At 44.8% G+C, this 24193-nt stretch overlaps 1 protein-coding gene across 2 annotated transcripts in view; it reads left to right on the top strand.

Annotated features, from left to right (window-relative positions):
* Window positions 1-2892: 2892 nt before the first annotated feature.
* Window positions 2893-24193, top strand: part of LOC144764008 (uncharacterized) — a 165411-nt gene continuing 144110 nt past the window's right edge. Inside the window, exons 1-2 of one of the 2 annotated variants that reach the window (XM_078650137.1) lie at window positions 2893-3035; window positions 12447-12593. In XM_078650137.1, the coding sequence (XP_078506263.1) occupies window positions 2957-3035; window positions 12447-12593 (226 nt within the window). In that variant the 5' untranslated portion in view covers window positions 2893-2956. Of the gene's footprint in view, window positions 3036-3068; window positions 3171-12446; window positions 12594-24193 lie in introns of those variants that run through there. The other variant, XM_078650138.1, reaches the window with a different exon arrangement.

The raw sequence follows: 24193 nt of genomic DNA, 5'->3' as shown, positions 1-24193 counted from the left end.
TTAATGGTCTGTTTGGGATAGGTCTCTCCTGTAGTCACACTCTTGAGTCACAAATAGATGTATAAGATAGAATTTAGACAGATATCATCGCAACCACAATTCAATAAATGCAGTGATGCTTGAGTCCTCGAATGCAAAGTTAAATGTCATGGGGATTCAAGCTCAACATCTTAATAAGACAGGAATAACATTGGTTGAAGCTTTGGACCTTACGGGGTTACATGTCCCTAAAGGTAAAGTTAAAGCTTTGTTGCCACTACCACACCGGTGCATTGAACTCAACAGATTTCTGTTTAAAAATATATAATCTTTCATCAATGACAGACACAGAGTAAAACACATCTCAATACTTGTACATTGTGTACATCAGTACTTCATAGGTGGGGAGTATAGAGAACCTGGGACCGTATAAATGCATTACACAAGAACACATATGTATGTGATTTCAGTAAATGGTCAAGGACAAGCCTAAAATCAATGGATAGTAGGAGGGGAAGCTGGATTGTGGATGGTTAATGGATTGTGTTGTAGTGTTCTTTTAAGAGGTAAGTCTTCAACTGTTTCCTAATTTTTAGGGACGTGGGTGCAGATAGATATGGGGATATTTTACCAGATCCTGGGTTCATAGATGGTAAAGGCATGCCGTCTTTTTTTTTTCTTTTTTAGACTTCTTATTCTGCAGTCTGATGCCGGCTGAGTCAGTCTAAGTCAGGTGTCGGTGTGCAAAGAACCACCACAGATGGTCAGCTTGTCTGCAAGATAAAAGGTGATGCAATAATATTTCCTCAGTCTCTAAATGGTAAGTGTTGCACTGTGTCAGATGCCCTAAAAGGGTGCCAGTGTGGAGTTTGGGAGAATATATTGGAGAGCAGGTACAAGGCATTTTTGAAATTTTAGGAATGTGTTTCTTGAGGGTGCAGTAGGTGTCCAGGGTGAATCTAAGTTACTTGGCATTCAGTAAAAGTAGGGATTTGGAGGTATCAAAGTTTGTGTCACTGAGCCAGGTTTGTACATGGTTTTAGGGTAGCCCAGAAGAGCAGTAGTACAATCCCCTTGCAAACAGGCAGCCTCATGCTGATGTATGAGAGGATGCTCATCATCTTTAGAGTGACTATACAAGGCAGAGCAACAAGATCCATCACTCTCAAAAGTTCTTGTTGGTTTGTGAGGTTAGGAGTTGATGAAATTCGAACATGCAGTTTGGTTGAAAAGAATGATAGTGAGCACATGGTATGGTCTCACTGCTAACCATAAACTCTGGTCAAGAGCTTTGGTATCTGCCTGTGTGAATGTTTGGGTTGTTCAGCCATTCACCTGAGTGTGAGGACAGTGGTAAACCCAGAGTGAACTCTGCTCAGTCCAAGGACACCTAACTCCTGATGATCCAAAGCGTCTGTTAGTGGATCCGCATTGCTTCTATCAGGAACACTGTAAAAGGTGTCTCCTGTGCAGTCATTCAGCAGTACCTGATAGTTGGTTATGAGCAAAATAGGCTCTTCTATTCACACACGAGCATTGTCAGGCCTGGCCTGGCTGCCAGCCTGGTGGCTGCTTTTTCAATGTTTGTTTTGGTTTGTCATGGCTACCAGGCCTTCGTGAAAATATTTTAAAAAATGTTGAACGCAAAAATAGCTTTATTTATTTTATTTATTTATTCAAGCAATTTGTATAGCGCACAAATACCCTTGGGTGTCTCAGCACTGCGGACTGTGTGGAAGATCGAGCCAGAGGTGGGGTGCCGATTGATTAAAAAGCCATGTTTTTATCAGTTTCCTGAAGGTAAGTAGGGTTGGGCAGGATTTAATATGCAGAGGGAGGGTGTTCTATATTTTTGGCAGTGGCAACAGTAAATCTTCTGTCACCCCAGTGAACTTTTTTAGTGCGAGGGACGTTCAAAAGGTTGGCCATTGATGTGCGCAATAGTCTATTTGGAGTTTAGACGCACAAAACCTTCTTCAGGAAATCAGGTCCAGTTTTGTGGATGGCCTTGAAGGCAATGCTGAGAGCTCTGAATTTGATTCATCTTATAATAGGTAGCCAATGAAGTTTTCGAACTACCATTGAAATTGGCTGATACTTGAGGGTACCTGTTCTCATTCTGGTGCCCATATTCTGCACCATCTGTAGTCTGTTAGTGACCTTTTTCTGAGCGTTAATGAAGAGGCCATTACAGTAGTCAATTTTTGACATTACTAGGGTGCTAATAAGGGTTTTTCCAGCACAGGGTGGAAGTAAGGGTAGGAGTTTTTTTTATCATCCTAAGCGTGTAAAAAGATGCATTGGCATGTGATGTAAAAGCCAGCTTGTCATCGAAGATGAACCCTAGATTTCTAACTTTCGACACCGGGGGAGGCAGTGGTCCCGGATGGGGGGAGGCGGTGGTTCCAGATTGGTAGGCCACCAAATAATTTTAAGCAAAAAAATGCACTCCGTCACAGCCATGCCTGGCAGTGAAAGGAACTACTTTGTGTTTGAAAGTGCTCCTTGTGAAAGAGTAGAAAGCTGTACCTCATAGTGAATGGCCCCCACACTGTATACTGGAGAGGGTGAAAGAAATGTTGAACAACACAAGAAACCAATGGATGATGTGTGGTTGCGGAAAATTTATGTTGTATATCTAATTTGACTAAAATCAAAAGGCCTTGGCTAATCCCACACCTACATTTGTTACTACCAGACACTCAAGCAGACAAGCAGAGAGCAACAGAGAGACAGTTGTGTACAGAGCCCAGGAAACAAAAACAATACACAGAATGAAGGAAACTTTCCCAGAATATTTTACCGCAGCAACCATGACCCCGCGGTTCAGAATGATTCCTTTCGTGAAACAGAATATTACGAAATAGGCTTGGCAGAGGTTCAAGGCATGTTTGTTAATGTTAGTCTACCACCCACACCATTTCGATTAAAGCTGAGGCAGAGGAGTGCTGGTGATTCAGACTGTCCTGACCGCACCATGTGGACATCCATTGGCTGCTTGGTTCTGCTGGCCCTTCCAGCCTTCTGCAAGGGCGGCCCCTCAACCCATCCTGGAGGTAGGTGGGAGGAACTTCCAAACTTACCGCATTCTTATGTGAGACTTTAACGCGGCCCCATTCAGTGTAGAGAAAAACAGCCAGAGGTGGGGTGCCTATTGATTAAAAAGCCATGTTTTTGTCAGTTTTCTGAAGGTAAGTAGGGTTGGGCAGGATTTAATATGCAGAGGGAGGGTGTTCCATAATTTGGCAGTGGCGACAGTAAATCTTCTGTCACCCCAGTGAACTTTTTTAGTGCGAGGGACGTTCAAAAGGTTGGCTATTGATGAGCGCAATAGTCTATTTGGAGTTTAGATGCACAAAACCTTCTTCAGGAAATCAGGTCCAGTTTTGTGGATGGCCTTGAAGGCAATGCTGAGAGCTCTGAATTTGATTCAGCTTATAATAGGTAGCCAATGAAGTTTTCGAACTACCATTGAAATTGGCTGATACTTGAGGGCACCTGTTCTCATTCTGGTGGCCAAATTCTGCACCATCTGTAGTCTGTTAGTGACCTTTTTCTGAGCATTAATGAAGAGGCCATTACAGTAGTCAATTTTTGACATTACTAGGGTGCTAATAAGGGTTTTTCCGGCACTAGGTGGAAGTAAGGGTAGGAGATTTTTATCATCCTAAGCGTGTAAAAAGATGAAGAGACAACTGCATTAGCATGTGATGTAAAAGCCAGCTTGTCGTCGAAGATGACCCCTAGATTTCTAACTTTCGACACCGGCGGAGGCAGTGGTCCCGGATGGGGGGAGGCAGTGGTTCCAGATTAGCAGGCCACCAAATAATTATAAGCAAAAAAAATGCACTCCGTCACAGCCATGCCTGGCAGTGAAAGGAACTACTTTGTGTTTGAAAGTGCTCCTTGTGAAAGAGTAGAAAGCTGTACCTCACAGTGAATGGCTCCCACTCTGTATACTGGAGAGGGTGAAAGAAATGTTGAACAACACAAGAAACCAATGGATGATGTGTGGTTGCAGAAAATGTATGTTGTATATCTAATTTGACTAAAATCAAAAGGCCTTGGCTAATCCCACACCTACATTTGTTACTACCAGACACTCAAGCAGACAAGCAGAGAGCAACAGAGAGACAGTCGTGTACAGAGCCCAGGAAACAAAAACAATACACAGAATGAAGGAAACTTTCCCAGAATATTTTACCGCAGCAACCATGACCCCGCGGTTCAGAATGATTCCTTTCGTGAAACAGAATATTACGAAATAGGCTTGGCAGAGGTTCAAGGCATGTTTGTTAATGTTAGTCTACCACCCACACCATTTCGATTAAAGCTGAGGCAGAGGAGTGCTGCTGATTCAGACTGTCCTGACCGCACCATGTGGACATCCATTGGCTGCTTGGCTCTGCTGGCCCTTCCAGCGTTCTGCAAGGGGGGCCACTCAACCCATCCTGGAGGTAGGTGGGAGGAACTTCCAAACTTACCGCATTCTTATGTGAGACTTTAACGCGGCCCCATCCAGTGTAGAGAAAAACAGCTCTCTTACCTAGAGTCCGATCTATCTATGCGGACTCAAGCGACCAAAACAGCAGCTATATGCTTTGATCTACTAAGAAGCATTAGGAAAATCCTGGACAGAGGGCCAATGCACTTAAGGAAAACAGTAGTCCACTCCCTTGTTACATCCCGTGTGGACTATGGCAACTCACTGTTCCTTGGAGCACCGAAAGATGTCACACGAAAGCTGCAGACAGTACAACACGCGGCAGCTAGGCTGCTGGGTAATATCCCTAATCGGGAGCCTGTGAAAAAAGAACTAGCCAAGTTACACTGGCTCCCAATAGAGGCAAGAATAAAACTTAAAACACTAATCATCACACATAGAGCTCTGCACAATAAAGGCCCACGGAAAATCAAGAAACTTATTCCGCCATACATACCTCCCAGACAGCTTCGGTCCAGCACAGCAATTCACCTAACACAAACTAAGGTCAGGAGAGCAAGATGGGGGGGTAGAACCTCCTCACATTTAGCTCCTAAACTCTGGAACTCCCTTCTGCCAGAATACAGAAAAACCGACAATAAGTTGCAGTTCAAAAAGCAAATAAAGACCTGGTTGTTCAAACTACATCTATGATACCCACCTCCACGCTTGTAATTGAACATTAGCGCTGGGAAGCCTAAGGGCAGCCATGCGCTCTATAAATCCAAGTTACAAATAAATACCTAATCCTGCCTTGCTATTAACTACCCACAATAGACATTTCAGAATGTTCCTTTCTTTGTTAATGTTTACTTGGTTTTATAGGTTTCATGTGACATAAATTATGGGATGGCCCCTTTAATGCCACTTCCGCCAACTAATTATAGATCTAGTGTAGGTGCAACCGAAACCTACTTGTTTCTCCTTGGAACGTAAAAAGAACACGGTTTAATTTCAGTTCTCACTGGTTCATTGCATCCTGGCATTGCAATTGGTGGAACTAGATGTTGTCAAAGTTCAAAGATGGAAATGTTTTTTCGCCAAAATATATACTGTAATATGTAAATGTTGTGGGGGTCCCAAAAGGTGGTTGAACTCAATGCATTTTGCTTAATTTATTTGAATGTGTATATTGCGAAAATCCATCATACAGATTTGGTGAAAAAATGGCTGGATTAGATAATAAGGTGCACAGATGCCTATTTTGGGTAGTGCAGGTAAGTAGTGTATCTGTATATTAACCTATAATTTATTTATAGGTTGTGAGGTCAGTTTGTACTGTACGTTTGCGCAGTATTTTACTGTACTACCACGGTACGTGTTGATGTTAAATACTTAGGTGATTGCCTAATGACTGCCTTTACAAAAGTTGAAGCCAGGTATGTTGTTTTAGGAAACTTTTCCTGTGTTCTGCCTTACGCCTTTGGCTATAAGTAAGTATTTTGTTTGTTATACTTACCCTACCTATTAACACTTTACCAAAGTGTTTATCTGCTTTGCAAAATATATATACGGTCATCATTCTTTTTTTTTTAAATAAATAGGAAGTTGTGCAGTACTACCTTCCAATTTCATCAAAAAGACGGTTTTCACAATATGGAACAATGCATTGGACTTAAATCCCGTTTTGGAACCCCCTTTTTCCTTTCCACCCCATTCACAAAATGCTGCAAGACTTTCAAGACTCCAAAAATCAGGTCTGCACAGTTTTATGACCATTCATCAAATTGGTGCAAAGTTATTAAGTGACAAAAATCACAAAAATTCCCTATCTCTGGTCACTTTAATAATAACTACAGAGTGGCTACCACCGGTGGTAGTTTATCCTGTATAATATATGGTCACACCATCACCTTTGCCTCAAATCAGTTAAAACTTTGTTGAATATATGCAGGATTTTTGTAAAGTTTTTTCATTAAGTAAGACTGGAAGTTTTATTCCTATATAACACTCATACAACAGTAGCCAACACACAATACAGGTCTAAAGCACAGGCCGAATTTCCAAAATCCTACATGGACTATACCAGTGGAAGTATTAAATTGTGACCCGGCTGTCATTCAAGCCGTTGAGCCGATTCAAACTAAAAACAATAGGTTTTTTCATAATTCGACACACCAGGATGAAATAGCCATCAGGGCTCTCAAGAGCAATCAGACCCTTGTAATCAAACCAACACTTAAGGGAGGAGCGATTGTACTAATACCCTATGCTATGCATGATCAGGAATGCAAATACCTCATATTTGATGCCAGTAGCTATGAGATTCTCAGGGATGATGCCAACCCCAGACTTAGAATTTCCTTTTGAAATATGGTTGAGAAAGCACTAGAAGCAAGATCGATCATGGGACAAGAGGCTGATTTCCTCATTGTAAAAGAAGCACACTCAAATGTGTTGCAATTCTGTGATTACTTTCGTAGGCCACTAGTCATAAAAATGCCTTTTTATTTGAAGGAAACACAAGTCTTATGCCTCCTCGAAGGTATTACAATTTATGAGAACAGTGAACTGCATATCACAATGAACATGGAGGCATTTACACAAGTATTCCCTAGGAACTGACACTTGAGGTTGTTTAATCCATCAGTAGCATAGAGTGGGATGTGTTTACCCCAAAACAATTTGTTGTTTAGTAGGCCTGTTTCTATGTTCATCAGTCTGAATGCATCTTCATATGCACTGACACAAACTCTTACAAGAACCAGAGTATACTGAGGCACATATATGAGATTTTGATCATGTGGTGCTATGACAACTACACTGCTCTGGAACATGTCCAATACATTATTAGATGTGGTCCTTACCTAAGATTCACCCACACTATAAATAAGACTGAAGTTACCTTAGTAGACCTTGACATAGCAATCAAGGATAGTGACTTCACAACAAAAGTGTTTTTGAAACCCATTGATAAAAAAAGGCTTCTCCGATTCAATAGCTTTCATCCAAGATCATTCTAGGAAAATCTCCCATTTGCTCAATACCTACCAATGAGTAAGAACTGTAAGATATCAATACTTTGGTGATCAAGCTGATGCAGTTATGAACAAACTCACATCACACCTTTACACCAAAAAGATAACAAGAAAAGCCTGCAAGAGAGCATGCAATAACAATTGAGATACCCTCCTAAAATGTCAGCTGTAGCAGAAAACACATAGATTAACTTATATCACCATCTATTCTGCAGGCTCCAATTTAGTGAAGAAAATCACATTGTGGCATCCTACTTTGACAGAACTATTAGGAGCCTGAGGGTCTCCCACTGATGCAACCACAGCACTTTCTGGAACTAGGGTTACTATAAAATGGACCTCCATTTGCAGGCTCGCCTACTGGGTGGAACATTCAGTGACTGTGCCACATCCTACACAAGTAGGTAGGATCCAATGTCTCAGCACTTTACCTGCAAAAGTTGTGTAGTCAGTGACAACAAGCCTCGTGCAAGACAGAGTGAACATCTCTACCTTTGGCTTCTTACTATGAAGCATATTGTTTATCATTTTTCTTAAACATTGTTGTTAGAAATTGGGTTTCTGGTTGGCAGAGGTATGCACCCTGTCCAAGCGGGAACCACAAACCTAGTCAGGGTAAGTCACTACACAACCTAAATTATCCTGTACTCACCCTTTGGTAGCTTGGTACAGAGCCGTCAGGCTTAACCTAAGAGTCAATATGTAAAGTATTTTTGCAACACTTAAACTGTAAAACCCTGCAAACACATCACAAAAAGCATTCACACCAGTTTAGACAAATAGAACTTAATTTAATAATATAAAACAAGCCCAAACTGAAAAACATCTAATGTGTAGTAATCGAGATATGATTTTTTAAAGAATAAAAGCAAAAAGAGAGCTTAAATGCAAATGGCACCTAAAGAGTTAATTGGTCATGCTGAATAATCCAATATCCCGGCACTCAGATGTGACAATTTAATTGCTTATATGTTTAAAGAATAAGACTTATTTTGCGCATTGATCCTGAACATTCAGCCACAAGTGACAATTTTGGTTCATATATATGAATGGGTTTAATTAACACACATTGGAAACACAATCAAAAATAATTTACAAGACAAACAATGAATAATACAAATTTCATTGGTGAAAAACTGGCCAAGAGAGGGTGGTGGTGAACACTGTATACAGGACAATTGATATTTGTATGTCCTCCTATTCTTGATCCACAAGAAACAACAGCCGACACGTGTTTCGTCACGTCATGTGACTTCCTCAAGGCTTCTGACTATTTATAGTACAAGTTTTTAGAAGTCTGTGTCTGTATTCTTCTCGCGGATTTCCAAGATTTCGGAATTCGTTTAGCGAGTGACTTTATCCATATAGTTTGTAGCTTTTATTTATTGTAATTCATATATCCAGCCCATATTCTATGTATTGCTGGTCTCAGTTACACGGAACCACAGTGACGCAACAGTTATGTTGCAAAATGCGTCAAAGGGCCACCATAAAATATCATAAACTCGAGTCAAGGTTCTCAAGTCAAATCATTCTTCTCAATTGGTTGCCCCTTAGGTCACTCTATGGTTTATTTACATTTCATCCTTAGTTTCCCTTTCTTTCTTTGGTATATGGGATATCGGCCTGGAACTCGTTTTTCAAATCGTGGGCGTGTATACTCCTTGGAAAATATTAGCACATTTCCGTTTAGAAGGCGTGGGTGATGGGCTCTGATATGCCGCATATGTGAGCGTCCTCTCTGTAAATGTAACCGAGTTCGCTTAATTGGTCATGCCGGACTGTGACAAAGTTAAGAGTTCAGACCGACCGTGATGGAGCGTGGGCCGGATACAGGACCCATGCAGGGCTGGCTGAGCAAAAGAACCTTAATCCTGGTCACAAGCATGAGATGCGGAGGACAGGTAAGTGATACGTCAGTGGTCCCCACACAGTTGGGTTGATGTGCTGGATTTCTCCACCCAACAGTGCTGAGGGGATGATGCCGTGAGTGAAGCAGCAGTTCCGAAGTACGCCGGTCCCGATTGCGATGAGCCGGGTTTCTCCACACTGTACAGACGATGCATCGATCTTCTCCACACAGTGGTGGTAATGTGTTGTTTCAGAAGAGGCGGTTCCGAGTGCGATGCGGTGTTTCCAAGTAGGATGTGCCAAACTGGTTCCCACAACAGCAGTGATGCCTTGATTCTGCTCATGCAGCAGAGGGTGCCTCGGTTCCACTGGAGAAAGCCCTCGGTCTACTTCCAAGGGCCCAGGATTGGGTTGGCACTACTTGAAAGGACAGACTCACAAGCTGATGAGCCCAAGGGTTTTTACAGGAGGGTTTTAAGTCTTTTGTATCCCTGGGACTTAGGTAACAAGAGGAAAGGCAGCAAGCCCATGGAGTCACTCTGGGTTGAAGTGATGCAGGTCCAATCCTTCTCACCCAGGCAAAGAAAAAGCAACAGGCAGCAGGGCAACACAGCAAAGCAAGCGTTCAGCAAACAGAATTTCCAGCAGAGTGGCAATCCTTAAACAGCAGCGCTGATCCACTTCTTCCTGGCAGAGCGGTCACAGGGCCAGAAGTGTGCTGAAGTTGTGGTATCATGGGCCAGTACATATACCCAGTTGTGCCTTTGATGTGGGGGAGACTTCAAAGAAGGTTTGAAGTGGACAGAGGTCTACCCTTCCTGCTCTGGTTCCAGCCTCACTACAGGGGATATGCAGCTATTTGTGTGTCTGCATGGAGCAGCTCATTCAGGTGTAAGTGCAAGGCTATGCCCAGTTCCTCCTTCTCTATCCCCCTGGAAGATCCATCAGCCCCACTAAAGTGGCCTTTGTGTGTTGCTGTTACGTAAATCCCAGCTGTCATCCCACCCAGACTGGACAGAGACAGGCAGCATCCACCAAATGGCTAAAGCAAGTTAATGCCAACTTTCTAAGAGTAAAACTGCCAAAAGGGCGATGCATGGCGCCCCAGCTGCTAGACTGCTAAAGTGAGGAACTTTTCCTCTTAAAGTAAACCACATTTTTTCACTCTTAAACGAAGTAATACATAGTTATTCCCAAGTTTTTAACTATCAAATAATCCATGTACTCCATATTTACTTTGATCACTCCAGAGACAGGTGGGTTGAAATAGAATGCTTTATTCCGCATTTTCAGATGCCATATGCTGCCAATCCAAGCTTAAACATAAACACGTGCTGTTAACCATCCTTCGAGCCAACAAAATGATAACTCAATGCATTTCGAACTTTTAGTTCTTCGTCAGAGGTACTACAATAAATCAGAAAAAGGTGCATAAACAACGCGCTTTATGCCTGTAAGTCGTAATATCAGCAAGGACCATACTGACGTGCGACCGTGATCTGCCTCATTAACCCACCTCATAAGTATTCATATTAACAAAAATACATGAAATACATAAAAAACATGATGCGCTTAATACATGTAAATTGTAATGTCAACCACAATTGATCTTCCCAAATTCTCACATAACCCCCTTCCTAATCCCACCACGCAAAAGCAAGTGCTCAAAGTTCAATGCTCAAAGTTAAATGAAATGCTAAATCCCACAAAATCTCTTCTCCAACCCCTTGCCCTTTTGGCAGTATCATTGATATGCTGTGTTTGGACAGTCACAGCGCTGTTTTGCACGCAGCACTCGGCATTTATAGCTAAATTAGATTATTTTTTTAAAAGGAAGGAGTGCACCTGCCTCCCTACACTTGCTTAGCAACTTTCTAAAAGTGGCATTTACTAAATTGGCATTTAAAATCCAACTTCACCATAAATTGTGATTTTAATTTGTGAGTCCAGTGACACCCACATTGAAAAGTCTCTCTCTTCACAATTAGGAATTACCTTAAAAGATGTAATAAGGTAATCCCAATGTTACACAGCCTGAGGCTGTTCGGTCTAATGATCGTCGTTTTCCATTCAAGTTACTATGACTGTTTGCCCACCCAAACGAGAGAACCTCAACACTTCCTCTACTGCAACATCTTCTATGATAGTACTCCTTATTCAACCAAGGGCAGTAACATCTTCACATCAACAAGACTGAAACTGAGGCGCTGGAGGGCACTCTTGGGAGGAAATCACACAGCAAAGAGGGCCCTGTCTTGCTTGTATAAAGTTACGCTTTTCGGCTTTGGCTTAAAACTGTAATCACTGGTAAAACACATCTGAACTTCTACAAACTAAAATGGCGTTAAAGGAAAACTACATTTGTCATTTTTGAATTACTTGAGGAGTCAATAGGTCTGACTATTACTTCTCTCATTTTCCTAATCCATCTGACATTTACTTTCATGCAATTTCATGGATAACACCTATACCAAGTTTGCATTACTTCTTTAACTATCACTCCAACTTTGACCACAGCTTCACATAAAACACATTTTTGAGGTGACTCTCAGACTTATGCTTAATAAAATACAACATTTTTGTGTTAGAGTAAAAAAAGTATTTAAAATATATTATATTGAAGCAATTAGGTTCAATATAACTTCATATTACAAGTTACAACATATAAGGTTACATTTATGGTTTGTTATCATTTTATTGTAACTTCATTTAGGGATGTGGTCATAATTAGACGTATAATAGATTAAGTACATATTGAATTAGATCATTTAAACAGCGTTATTTCCCATCATCAAGTGAAAAAAATTCAATTGAGTGCAAATTGCAGGCCTGCTAATTAGCGCACTATTAATTCACAGAAACTATCCAGCAAAATGCGGTCCAGTTGTGGTCATATCCAAAGAATACAAGTCGTTCAGTTCTACAACTCTGTTCAAGAATCAAATATTATCATTTTCCACTTATGTTACATTATGTTATGTTATTTTGAAAAATGCAGTATCACTGGCAAGGGTATCCTGGTCTCTACGCCTATAGTGCCGCACTCTATGTAAAGATTAGGAATATTTTCAGTGCTTTAGAGTAATTATTTATAGTTCACTTCGAAGTTATCTGATGCTTTGTGGGACTTACACCAGTGAATTTCTTTCTTGCAGTGAAGCAAGGGGAGTGTCCCTATCAGTTTAGGGACTTTGACACTCTACCACCATATCTTCATGAATGTAACGCAGACACCGATTGCCCAGGACCCCGGAAGTGCTGCATCGGCTTCTCCAGTCGGGAATGCAAAAACGCTGTGCCAGGTAGCAACCTCATTCAGTGCATGATATTCCTGCTGAACTTTGTATTAGTATCAACCAGCTTGCATGGATTCCAACTGCTCATAGCCGATGGCCTGCTCAGTGTATGTGATCTGTTTAGCTAGCATTTTCCAGTCATAGGGAGTTAGTGTGAACACCCTACAACCCACACCCCACTCCCCAAAAAGGGAACTAGGCAGTACCAGAAAAAGTTTCTGTAAGTGCCTGCCACAGAAGACAGTCTAGATTAGTTAGTGCTTGTAGCCAGATAACTTCTTGGCAGATTTGAGTAAACTTTCCTGATAACTATTAAGGATTTATTTAAAATCCTTACTACTGGTCTTTGGGGGTTTACCCTTTGTTCAGTTTTTGTTCAAGGACATATGCATATTCAGTGTAATGTTGAGTGCTACTGCAATTCCAGGAAGAATTGGAGAATTAGCCCCACTAATTGAGCTTCCTTTAGTGGCCTTGGGTGGTAAGAGTCACAAGTAAGTATGGAGTTCCCCTTCCTGGGTACAGTACTAATCATTCTCAATACACTGCTCATATAACATGATCCAAAAAAGTAAATTCTTCTGTTTTGGATGACCACATACATTTATAGTGGTCATTTCATGTGTTGACTTAAAAAGAAAAGTTAACTTTTTGGGGAGGCCACTCTAGATACAGATGTAAGAGTTCAAGAGTTGTATATGACAGGATTAGAGGTTCTTACATCTTAGAATGCAAACTCCTCTAGTTATTCTACATAAAGCTAGGCTTGGATCAAATGTTGCACTCCAAGAGGAGCCTCCTACTTGGTAATCAAATTATTCTGAGGCAGAGTAGTACATATTCAAAAAATTCTCAATGAATTGCTCAAAAAGACTCTGAGATATCAAAGAATCATTTGGAGACCAGTATTGCTAGTTCCACGACAACAAGGGTAGAGGATGGTGTTCTATGATGCTTCGATGTCACAAGTAAGACATATTTATTATGCAGATTCATATTGGAATTCCGAGGGAACTTCTGGATCGGGCCGGGCACCGGTCTGAAATACTGCCTCTTGCTGAATGCGGGAACCCGGGGGGCAGCCGGAAGGTGAGCGGAGGCGGAGCTGAGCTGGGGGTGCGGGAGTGGCGCGGAGGATCGTGAGCGCCTCCCCCCCCCCCTGTTTTCTATTGGGATTACTTTTGCCCCTACCTTGGCTGCGGACCTCTGGGGGGTGGCGGCCGGAGGTGCGGCCGGCCCGGGCACTGGAATACGCCTGGGACCGGGAGGAAGCCACGGTTCGATGGGGCACGGACGGCGGAGGCTGGAGCTGGTGCGGGGCGAACCCTCACCCTACGCAGACACTGGGGCAGTCGGTGGATTGGATTATTGAGGGCACCTGGCGCCTGACCTGCTGAGACATGGGCGGTGCCCCTGCAGGGGACCCTGCACTGCGGCCGGGTTCGCCCTCCCGGCCTCGGGGAACTTGTGAAGCCACGGGCGGACTGCCTCCTCCTGTCTCTTCCTGTCGCAGATCTACACACTAGAAAGGGCTCATAGGGTGCTGGCGCGCCCGCCAGACCCGGGACGCCCGCCACGACCGGTGGTGGCACGTCTTCTCCACTATAGAGACAGGGATCTGCTCCTTCAGAGGGCCAGGACATCTGGCCCTATACTGTGGACAATAGCAAAGTCACGATGTTCCCGGATTACACACTGGAGGTGCAGCAAGCTAGGGCCTCCTTTTTGGCAGTCAAGAGGGCACTACGCGACGAATGCTTGCAATATTCTTTGATGTTCCCGGCTCGGCTGCGGATAGCCTTGGATGGCAAGACACACTTCTGCGGTACTCCGGAAGAAGCTTGGTCCTGGGTGGAGGAGTATAAAGCTGGCAGGGGCGAGGCTGGGCTGCCCTCGAGGCGGCCGGCGCTGGAGCAACGACTACGTAGATCCCTCTGTACCCGGAGATGACGCTGGGGGCCCTTCGTTATCCCAAACGGAGGCGGAGTGACTGGCGGCGCTGCAGGCGGTGGCGGTGATTGCTGGAGCAGAGGGGTCCTCCCCAGAGCTGGCTGCAGGACCTGGAGAGGAGGCCGATGGAACTGACACAGAACTGTCGGACTCTGGCAGCCAGGTCCTCCCTAAGGTTACACCGGGCATGGCGGATGAGATGGTGGACGCTCCATGAAGATGGGGTGGCTCCAAGACTCTGGACCTGCTGTGGTGGTAAGTATTGATTGCTTTGAGATTCCTGGAATGTTGAGGGGGCGGGCGGCTAGGGCCTGGGGTGCTGGGGCTCTAGGAGGTCTGGGGGGAGAAGCCTGACCACCACTGGAACTGTTAATCATTGATGGGGGGCGGTGCCGCTTTCCCCGCTGGGGGGCTTGTTTGCTGAAAAGGGGCTGGAGCTGAAGGGCCTGGTTGATTGTTATTGTTTGTTAGGCTCTAACCCACCCCCGCCGGATGGTCTGCAGTTAGCAAGCCTTGACATCTTGGGAGGGCTTTGTTGGGAACAGTTTGAAAGTGATTCACTATGTTAGTGCCTGTTCTGGGGAGGGTGGGTCGTATTTGGGGGGGGTCTGGGGGAGTTGGGGATATGGGAGGAATATGTTTGGGGATGGTACTCACCGGCGTGCCTTGGAATGACCAGGGGTTCACTATGCTTTTCCGTATTGACTATGGAGACATTACCTGATGTTACATGTATGACTTCGAATGTGAGGGGCTTGCACACGATGCGGTGTCGGCATAGGTTCTACTCCTATTTGGTACGCAGGGGGGCTCAGATAGTATTTCTGCAAGAGATGCACCTGACTAGGGCTGAGGGAGTGGCGCTGCAGCGTAGATTGCGTGGGCAACTTTATTATACTACCTATTCCGCCTTTGCGAGGGGAGCGCTGATTTGGATTAGGGCCGGGGTTCCTTTCCAAATGACTGAGCAAATGGTTGATCCTGAGGGCCGCTACGTAGTGGTAGCGGGACGCCTTCATGGGCGGGACGTGACCCTCTGCAGTATTTACGCTCCCAACGTGGAGCAGGCGATCTTTCTCACCCGCATGTCTGAACAACTGTCAGTTTACTTCACGACCCCTGTAATAATGGGGGAGACTTCAACTCCATAGTGGATGTGACCAAGGACAGATCCCACCCCCCGCTGCCTGGCGCCCCCATTCATAGGCTTTCCAAGGTCAGGGCACAGTGGAAGGATAGTTGGGGACTGGTGGATGTATGGCGGACGCAACATCCGAATGATCGTGAATACTCCTTTTTTTCAGCATTGCACGAGTTACATGTGAGACTTGATGCGTTGCTGTGTAGCTCCAGCCTAGCTGCTATGGTGGTACTGCTGGGCCCAGGAGCGCCCGGCTGTGCCGACCTGGCGATTGCGTCCAGAGATGCTGGAGGACCCGGTCTTCTGTGCCGAGCTGGAAGCGGGTATAGAACCTTATTTTGCCGATAACGAGGGCACGGACATGACAACTGCCCTGGAATGGGACGCCTTTAAAGTAGTAATCCGTGGCTTGTCTATTACCAAGTGGGTGGGTGTACGGAAGATGCTGCTGCAGGAGATCAACACTGCAGAACAGGCACTAAGGGAGGCAGAAAGAGCACACTCGACGGATCTTGAGGCCCGGGATCTAGTGTTGAAGTCAAAGGAGGCCGTGGCGGTAGTCGTAGAACGCTTGTGGTGTTTTGACTATAGGGCGTACCCAGCTAGGGCACATGCCAAAAGAGATAAGGTGGGTACCTTATTGGCTTGGTTGGCTGACTCCGTCCCCCGCGGCGCCCCCATCTTGGCGTTGGACTCCCCGACGGGTCAAACGGAATATACCCAGCATCAGATTAATAATCGCTTTCGCAACTTTTACGCATACCTATATGATAGCAAGCTGCAGACTGGTGAAGTAGAAGTCCGAGAGTTCTTAGAGGGTTTGGAGCTTCCTACCTTAGAGGCAGAACAAGCTGATTCCCTTGGCCGAGACATCACACTACCGTAAATTAGAAGCGCTATTAAACATGTGGCACGAAACAAAACTCTGAGAATTGGTGGCCTGCCCATAGAATTTTATGCAACATATGCGGAGCTTCTGGCCCCTCGGTTGTTATCGGTCTTTAAAGAGGCTAGCGAACTAGGGATATTGCCGGCCTCGGCTAGAGAGGCCATCATCATTTCCCTATTGAAACCAGGGAAGACCTCTACGGACCCTGCTGCATATCGCCCCTTATCTATGCTCACCACCGACTATAAGATTCTGAGTCGCATATTGGCTACCCGGCTCCTCCCGCACATGGTGCGCCTGGTACATCCTGATCAGGCGGGCTTTATCCCTACTCGTAATACTGCGGGCAGTGTACGCCAACTATTACGCGTGTTGGGGGAGGACCGCGACGGGGACCCAAGGGCAGCAATCCTGTCTGTGGATATCGCAAAGGCGTTTGACAGTTTGGAGTGGCCCTACTTATTTCAGGTCATGAGAGCTTTTGGACTTGGGGATGGGTATGTTCGCTGGACCAAAATATTGTACTCCTCGGCATGTCCGAGAGTGAAAGTGGGGACGGTTGTATCCTCCTCCTACCCAGTGGGCCGGGGCACACGGCAGGGGTGCCCGCTTTCCCTACTGTTGTTTGCCCTGGCCATTGAGCCATTGGCTATACGGGCTAGATTGGGGGGGCATTCCAGGGCTTACAGCTCCGGGGCCAGATGCATTTCATATCCTTATATGCGGATGATCTCCTACTATTTTTAAAGGATGCGGAGGAAGGATTAGAAGGGGCTCGAGCACTGCTCCTTCAATTTGGGGACGTCTCCGGACTTGGAGTCAACTGGGCGAAAACTTGTGTTTTCCCGGTTCATCCGGCATGCAGCCTGCCTACAGCGGCGCAGGGCATCGGGTGGGAACCCTTACTGTCTTCCTTATTTAGGGACACATATCTACCATACTCAGGAAAACCTGTTAGATGGCAATATTGGTCGGGCACTGCGAGGCCTCAAGAAGAGCATGCAGTTCTGGGGGGCACTGCCCTCAACAGTAGCAGGTCAGGTGGCCCTGTTAAAAATGGTAGCACTTCCCCGGCTACTCTATTATTTTAGGACGTTGCCGGTGTGGATACCCGCCTCCTTGTTTCGACAGCTTAGGTCCATGGTGGGTGGCTTCATCTGGGGGAGTGGCAGGCGAAGAGTGGCACTGGATACACTGACACGCTCAAGAGAGGAGGGGGGGTCTTGCGGTCCCTGACTTCGAATTATATTATCTGGCCGCACAGTTCCAGGTGTTTACTCAGGCGGAGGCGATGGAATTCAGGGGCCCTGAAAGAGACCACGAACCGGAGATACGTCGGCATGTGCTGTCGTTCCTTATACTCCAGCAGAAATTGCATGTAAATTCGCTGTCCATAGAAGAACGCACCCTACAATTCTGCTGGAAATGCCATTTTGGTAAAATCAAAGTACGGACCCCTACGCCCCGGAAATACCACTAGGTATGTGTACCGCCCTGCCACACGGAGGGGACTGGCTGGCCCTCGCGGAGTGGGAGTCCCTCGGACTACAGGTAGTGGGTGATCTGTATGAGGATGGCACATTGCTGCCCTATAACGAGTTGCAGGAGAGATTCGGGCTTCCACGCGGTCACTACTTACTCCATTCGGCCCTGACGGCTGCGGTGCGAAAGTACTGGGGTGAGGGCCTTTCGGAGCCACCGGTAATCACGACATGCCAATACGCGGTGATAGCAGCGGGCACTTACAAGGCCGTCACCTGCTTATGTAGGCGCATGCGTGAAGAGGGATTACAGCATTTACAGAAGCTGCGTGATCATTGGACGACAGACATTGGTAAGGACATACCAGACCCGGCCTGGTCACAGATCGTTAAGAGGGCATGGAAGAGTACCCGAAATGCCAGATTCCAATTGGTCCATTTTTACATACTGCATAGGGCCTACCTCACCCCAGCGAGGATCAACCGATACTTTCATGTAGATACAGCGCAGTGCCCTCGTTGTAGGCTTGCAGACGCGGACCTGCTACATATGTTGTGGGACTGCCCGCAGCTGGGTACATACTGGGAGGAAGTGATGGGGCTATTAGGCAGGGTAACGGAACGGCAGATCGGACTGGATACGGGTGTTTGCCTATTGCACTGGTTCCCCCACACCACTAAGACCAAAATAACGAGTAAATTCCTGGACCTGGGGCTGGTGTTAGCCAAAAGAGAAATCACAACTAATTGGAAGGCTGCAGGGGGGCCTGGTTATGCTAGATGGAAGACTGCACTGCTCACGTGGGCGGGGAGTGAGAGTGTGATTCGTCTGCAGCAGGCCCAGAGGTCCCACAATGAGAAAGTGTTGGAGGCCGTCCGGGCGTGGGAAGCTCTGGTTACTGAGTTGAAGGCTACTGATGCGGACTCTGGGTCGGATCTGAGTGTGCGCTCGGAGAGTGGTACTTCGCAGGTGACAGCAACAATGTAAAGAACGAGGGGTATGAGTGTGCCCCCTTCCCTGTCATGGTCATGATCTTTTTTGGATAACTGTATGTATTCTTCCCTGAACAATCATGGAGCTCCAATGATTACAGGGGCGGGTTATGCTGTAGGCGGCACGCCGGTGAGAGGGGGGACGAGGGAGGGCTACGGGGTGGGGGAAAATAGTTGCATTAATATTGTATAACTTTTCAGCACATGTAATTATAGGCTGCAATTGGCTGCATTGTTGGACACAGGAGGATGTTGGGACCGCTCAAATGTTCTTGGACAGTTGTTCATAACTATCCTGTCCCCACTCATTGATTATATTATTGAATGCCATGTGCCTTTCTTACTATTTCGATTAAGACAGTAGTGCTTGTTTGCTAATACTAAACTATGACTGTGTTGATGATGGTTGAAAATTAATAAACAGATTTAAAAAAAAAAATTAATCCATACTAAGGACTGGGGGCATGTTTACTAATGCAACTCATCTCAAGGCAATGCAAGTACTTAAATGGTATTTGCTAAGCCACACAAAGCCATCCTGCGTGGCTCTGTGTGATTTAGTAAAACCAAAGTACTGTTAAGAAGTGCATTTCACTGGTTTGCGTTACCTTGAGGCAGGGAGTCGTTCCATGTGCAGAGTGTGGGCGTGCCACTCATGCATCCATTGTTTTTTACATAATCCTAGATTTATTGAAGTCAGTCAACCTGGGATTGCACCATAATACTGCTCCTCCCTGCCCAAGGCCTAACGACTCAGAAACAATCATCTTGGACAATATCCTAAATAGAATTTCAAATGCAATAGCAAGGGGGGTAGAAATCCTAGACCTATGGTGGGGGGCAGAAATGATCCCAATATACAAGTAAGGAGACAATAATTATGAAGTATTAGGGATGGGTTGGGGGGTAAATTCAAAGGGGATTGCGTATGCTGTCCAATCCAATGCACTGATTCTATTATTCCAGGACGGTATGCACTGATACATGACTATCGATCACTACATGCTGCAACCAACATAGTTAGATGAATCCTCCTTGGGCCAGATACATATCTTCAGCTGGAACGTTAGGGGCATGCTAGACAAGGTAAAGCAAGGCGGAATACTCGGCCAAGCACAGTGGATTAAAGCAGATATACTATTACTACAAAAGACACATTTTATGGGTACTAAAACACACTTTTTGGCCCGGTTTGGGTACATACATGTCTTTCACGCAGGTTTTGAGGGGGTTGAGTGATGTAGCAATTCTAATACATCATAGACTGTCATTTACACTTACTCGTTTGAGGAAAGATACACAGGGAACATACATAATTACACAATAGTTCATGGAAACATATCAGGTGACTAAATAATGATTGGTAGCCTTTATGCTCCCCCACCACTCACTCAAAAGCTTTATTGATCGCCTGGTGGATACTAGGGAAGTAGTGCCTGGAGGTACTGGCAGTTATAGGTGGAGATTGGAACAACATAATAAAAATATACAAAAATCACTGTCACACCACAAGGATTATAAAGAACCCAAAGGGATCTTGGCTTAAATCTTTTACTGACTTGGTTGCCTGGATAGATACTTGGATGGCTCATCACCCACAAGAATCAGGATACACATATTACTCCTCTGCCCACAATTCTTTTTTGAGGATAGATTACATATTCATCCCAGATCGTTATTGTCACAGAATATTACACACTACAATCCTGCCCCGGGGATTGTCAGATCACCCTCCGATCACAATACAGCTTTAATAGGCTCAGGCCCAAGTCCCATTCCGGTGGAGACTCTACATGGCAACTACAAGATTAGGGCTACAGATCCCAGATCCATAAGGCACTAACAGTCTACCTCACACTTAACATGGAAACAACCTCTTCCCCAGAAATACTATGGAAAGCTATAATACCTAGTTTTAAAACAATAGTTACCGTGTTGCAGAATGTAAACACCGCAACAGTAAGCTCTCACACTTAGAAGACAGTATAATGATGTTAGAAAGACAGGGATGTGTAGATGGAGCTCATACGACACGTAGGCAGCCCTGCCATACCCAACAACAGTATCAAAGCGAATTGATGGAAGAGGCCCAAAGTGCTTAACTAACATCTCAGAGCATGTTCTATCAATCAAGGGACAAATCAGGAAAACTCCCATATACTTTATAGAAAAGCTACACACTCAATCCATCTCCCAACAATACGTGACGCACAGAGACCCGGTTGAAATAGCACACAGTTTCACTGACTTCTATGCAGCTCTATATACGCCCACGGAGGACAATGATCCCACCCTGATCGAGAGCTTTCTTGACAATATTCCACCTAAGACTGTACCTGACGATTCACAGAGGGCCCTGGATACACCCATCATGCTAGAAGAATTAGCGAAAGCAATATCGGAACTACAAACAGGAAAGGCGCCCGGCCCAAATGGATAGCCTAGTGAATTTTACAAAGCCTTTATGCCCCAACTAGGACCGCACCTTCTCAATATCATTTAAGAAGCAGTTAAGATAGCCCGCCTGCCTTCAGATTGGCGACATGCGGAAACAGTGGTCTTCCTTAAACAAGGCAGACCTCCTGAACAGCACGCCTCCTACCACCCTATATTCCTTTTGAATACAGAAGTAAAACTACTTGCCAATAGGTTAATATCACATATGCCGGAACTGGCCCATCCACTCACTATAACATAAGAAGAGCACATAACGCAATAGCAGCAGTGGACCCGCTGGGCAGGCCAGCCGCCATGTTATTGGCAGACATAGACAAGGCCTTCGACTCCGTCAGCTGGATATTGAAATTCAAAAGAACTTTATTCGGATATCCAAGTATCCACAAAAGTACAAATACATAAAAGGCACAGCAGTAAATAGAAAACATCATACAATTCCCAGGATACATATAAAGGGGACCAGATTCATGGATCAAACATTGTCTGTCTTGCTCGAACAGCTGTTCGCAAGAATGTGCCAATGCGAAAGATAAGTTCATCCTCATCCAGAGTTAATATCATTAGATAAGCATTTTCCAAGCTAATAGGCTTACATTTTTAAAAATACAGAGTTAAAAACCATTTAATATATTTCATATAAAATTTACAAAAGAATAAAAAATGCAAAGCAGATTGTCCACTAAGGCCATCACACGGACAAGGCAAAAAATCGAGTTCATTGTGGTGGCCGAGGGGAAAGCAGAGTGCAAATTTAATTGTACCAGTCCTAAGGCGAAATAATAAGCCTCGCTCCCAATAGCTCATCGGGATTGTCAAATAGCGAGGCATAGGTGAGATCAAAAGATCGTGGGTCAAATAAGTGGAGACAGTTGTTTTCAGACATTCCCTGTGTAATCTTTCTCGGCTGTACAGTGTATATAAAGAATGTCGTAAATCATTTTTATGTGGGAGATCATTTGCAGTATAATTAATAAAAACGCTCCCTTGGTTAATACTGCAAAGACTATTATACACTCCAGAGAGCCAAGGGATATCCATACATTTGTCACAATTCAAACTGTCAGTGATAATATCCCTTGTAAGTGATGCCGCAGGGTTCTTCCAGATAGAAAGCCAGAAGAGAGCTGGGCACGCACGAACACAATCTTCAATAAAATTCACGCCCAGTTCTTCATGACAGACATATTGTGTGGTGGAAATAGGAACACAGAGTGTCTTCCTAAGAAATCTGTTCTCCTCAAATTGAATAGGTCGGCTCTTAGCAATACCCCAAACCTCTGCTCCGTATGTAGCAACCGGAATACATTGGGCTTTGTAAATCTTTAAAATTGCCGATAAAGTGCCAGTATTTTTAGGGCGCGGTAAGTTGAGGATGGAGTTGATGGCCTTTGAAAACCTACCCCTGGAGTGAGCAATATGTTCAGTCCAGGAGTTGTTCGCAGCAAAGACCATCCCTAAATAAGGGAAGCTATTAGTAGACCACAGCTTATCAGCGCCCACAAAAATACAGCCTAGCTGTCGTTTCTTGGGGCCACAAGACATAATAAAAGATTTCTTAAAATTGGTTTTGAGGTCAAGGGACTCCATATAATCAACAAACCCCTTGACCAGGGCACGTAAAGCATTCGGAGTGCGGCCCTAAATGACCGCGTCGTCCGCGTAAAGTTAAACGGGGAGAGATTTGCCCATGATTTTGGGAACATCACGTGAGATTTCAGTTAAGATTTTGTGCAGCCCGTTGATATAAATAATAAAAAGAAGGGGTGCCAGCACGCATCCCTGTCTTACCCTCTATGAACTTTTATAGCTTTTGTCACTTCGCCCCCCTGACCGATTCTGACACAGGCATTAAGATCTTTGTGCAGATAAGCCAGAAAATGCACAAGAGATTCATCCAGACCATAATTCAAAAGGGCTGTCCGAAGTTTCGATCTATTAACAAGATCGAAAGCAGAGGACAGGTCCATAAAGGCGTGATAAACTGCTGATCTACGTGCAATATTATATTTACCAAGGATTAGGTTTAGATTGAGGCACTGTTCAATGGTTCCTACCTTGTTACGGAAACCTAATTGACAGCGCTCCAAAATACCGTTATCCTCGGTCCAACTCAAAATCTTATTATATAGAATCCTCCCAAGAATTTTCAAAGTATTATCAATAAGAGAGATGGGTCTGTAACAACTAGGTTGAGAACGATCTCCCTTCTTAAAAATGGGGACGATAATACTTGATGACCAGGTGCAAGAAAGAGAGGCAAGCGTAAGAATATTAAAAACATTTAGTAGAAGTGGTGGCCAGACTTCCAGATTTGATTTAATAATATCAATTGGTAGGCCATCAGGGCCAGGTGCCTTGTTCCCCGCACTCTGAGTAATACCGTCTTCTACCTCAGATAGAGTTATATCGACCCTCGGAGGTTGGGAAAAGGACAAAGGAGCCGGCCCCGAATGTGGTGCAGCATAGATGGTAGCAAAATGGTTCACCCATGGTTCGCCTGTAATAGTACAACTAATCGGGGTCAGGAACTGACTTGAGCATCACAGGTTCTTAGCAGCAGCCCAGAAGGCATCAACCTTTCTTAGGTCTGCTGCTCTTGCTAGTGCATCCCAGCGATCTTCTTGGATCTCATTTTTCCTTTTATTAATTGTTACCCTATACCTGCGTCTGGCTTTTCTCACTTCAATGGGACGAT

Source organism: Lissotriton helveticus, chromosome 6 (genome assembly GCF_964261635.1).
Source record: "Lissotriton helveticus chromosome 6, aLisHel1.1, whole genome shotgun sequence".
NCBI classification, from domain to species: Eukaryota; Metazoa; Chordata; class Amphibia; order Caudata; family Salamandridae; genus Lissotriton; species Lissotriton helveticus.
The sequence above is the reverse complement of the archived record's forward strand: the minus strand, read 5'-3'. Positions and strand labels throughout refer to the sequence as shown.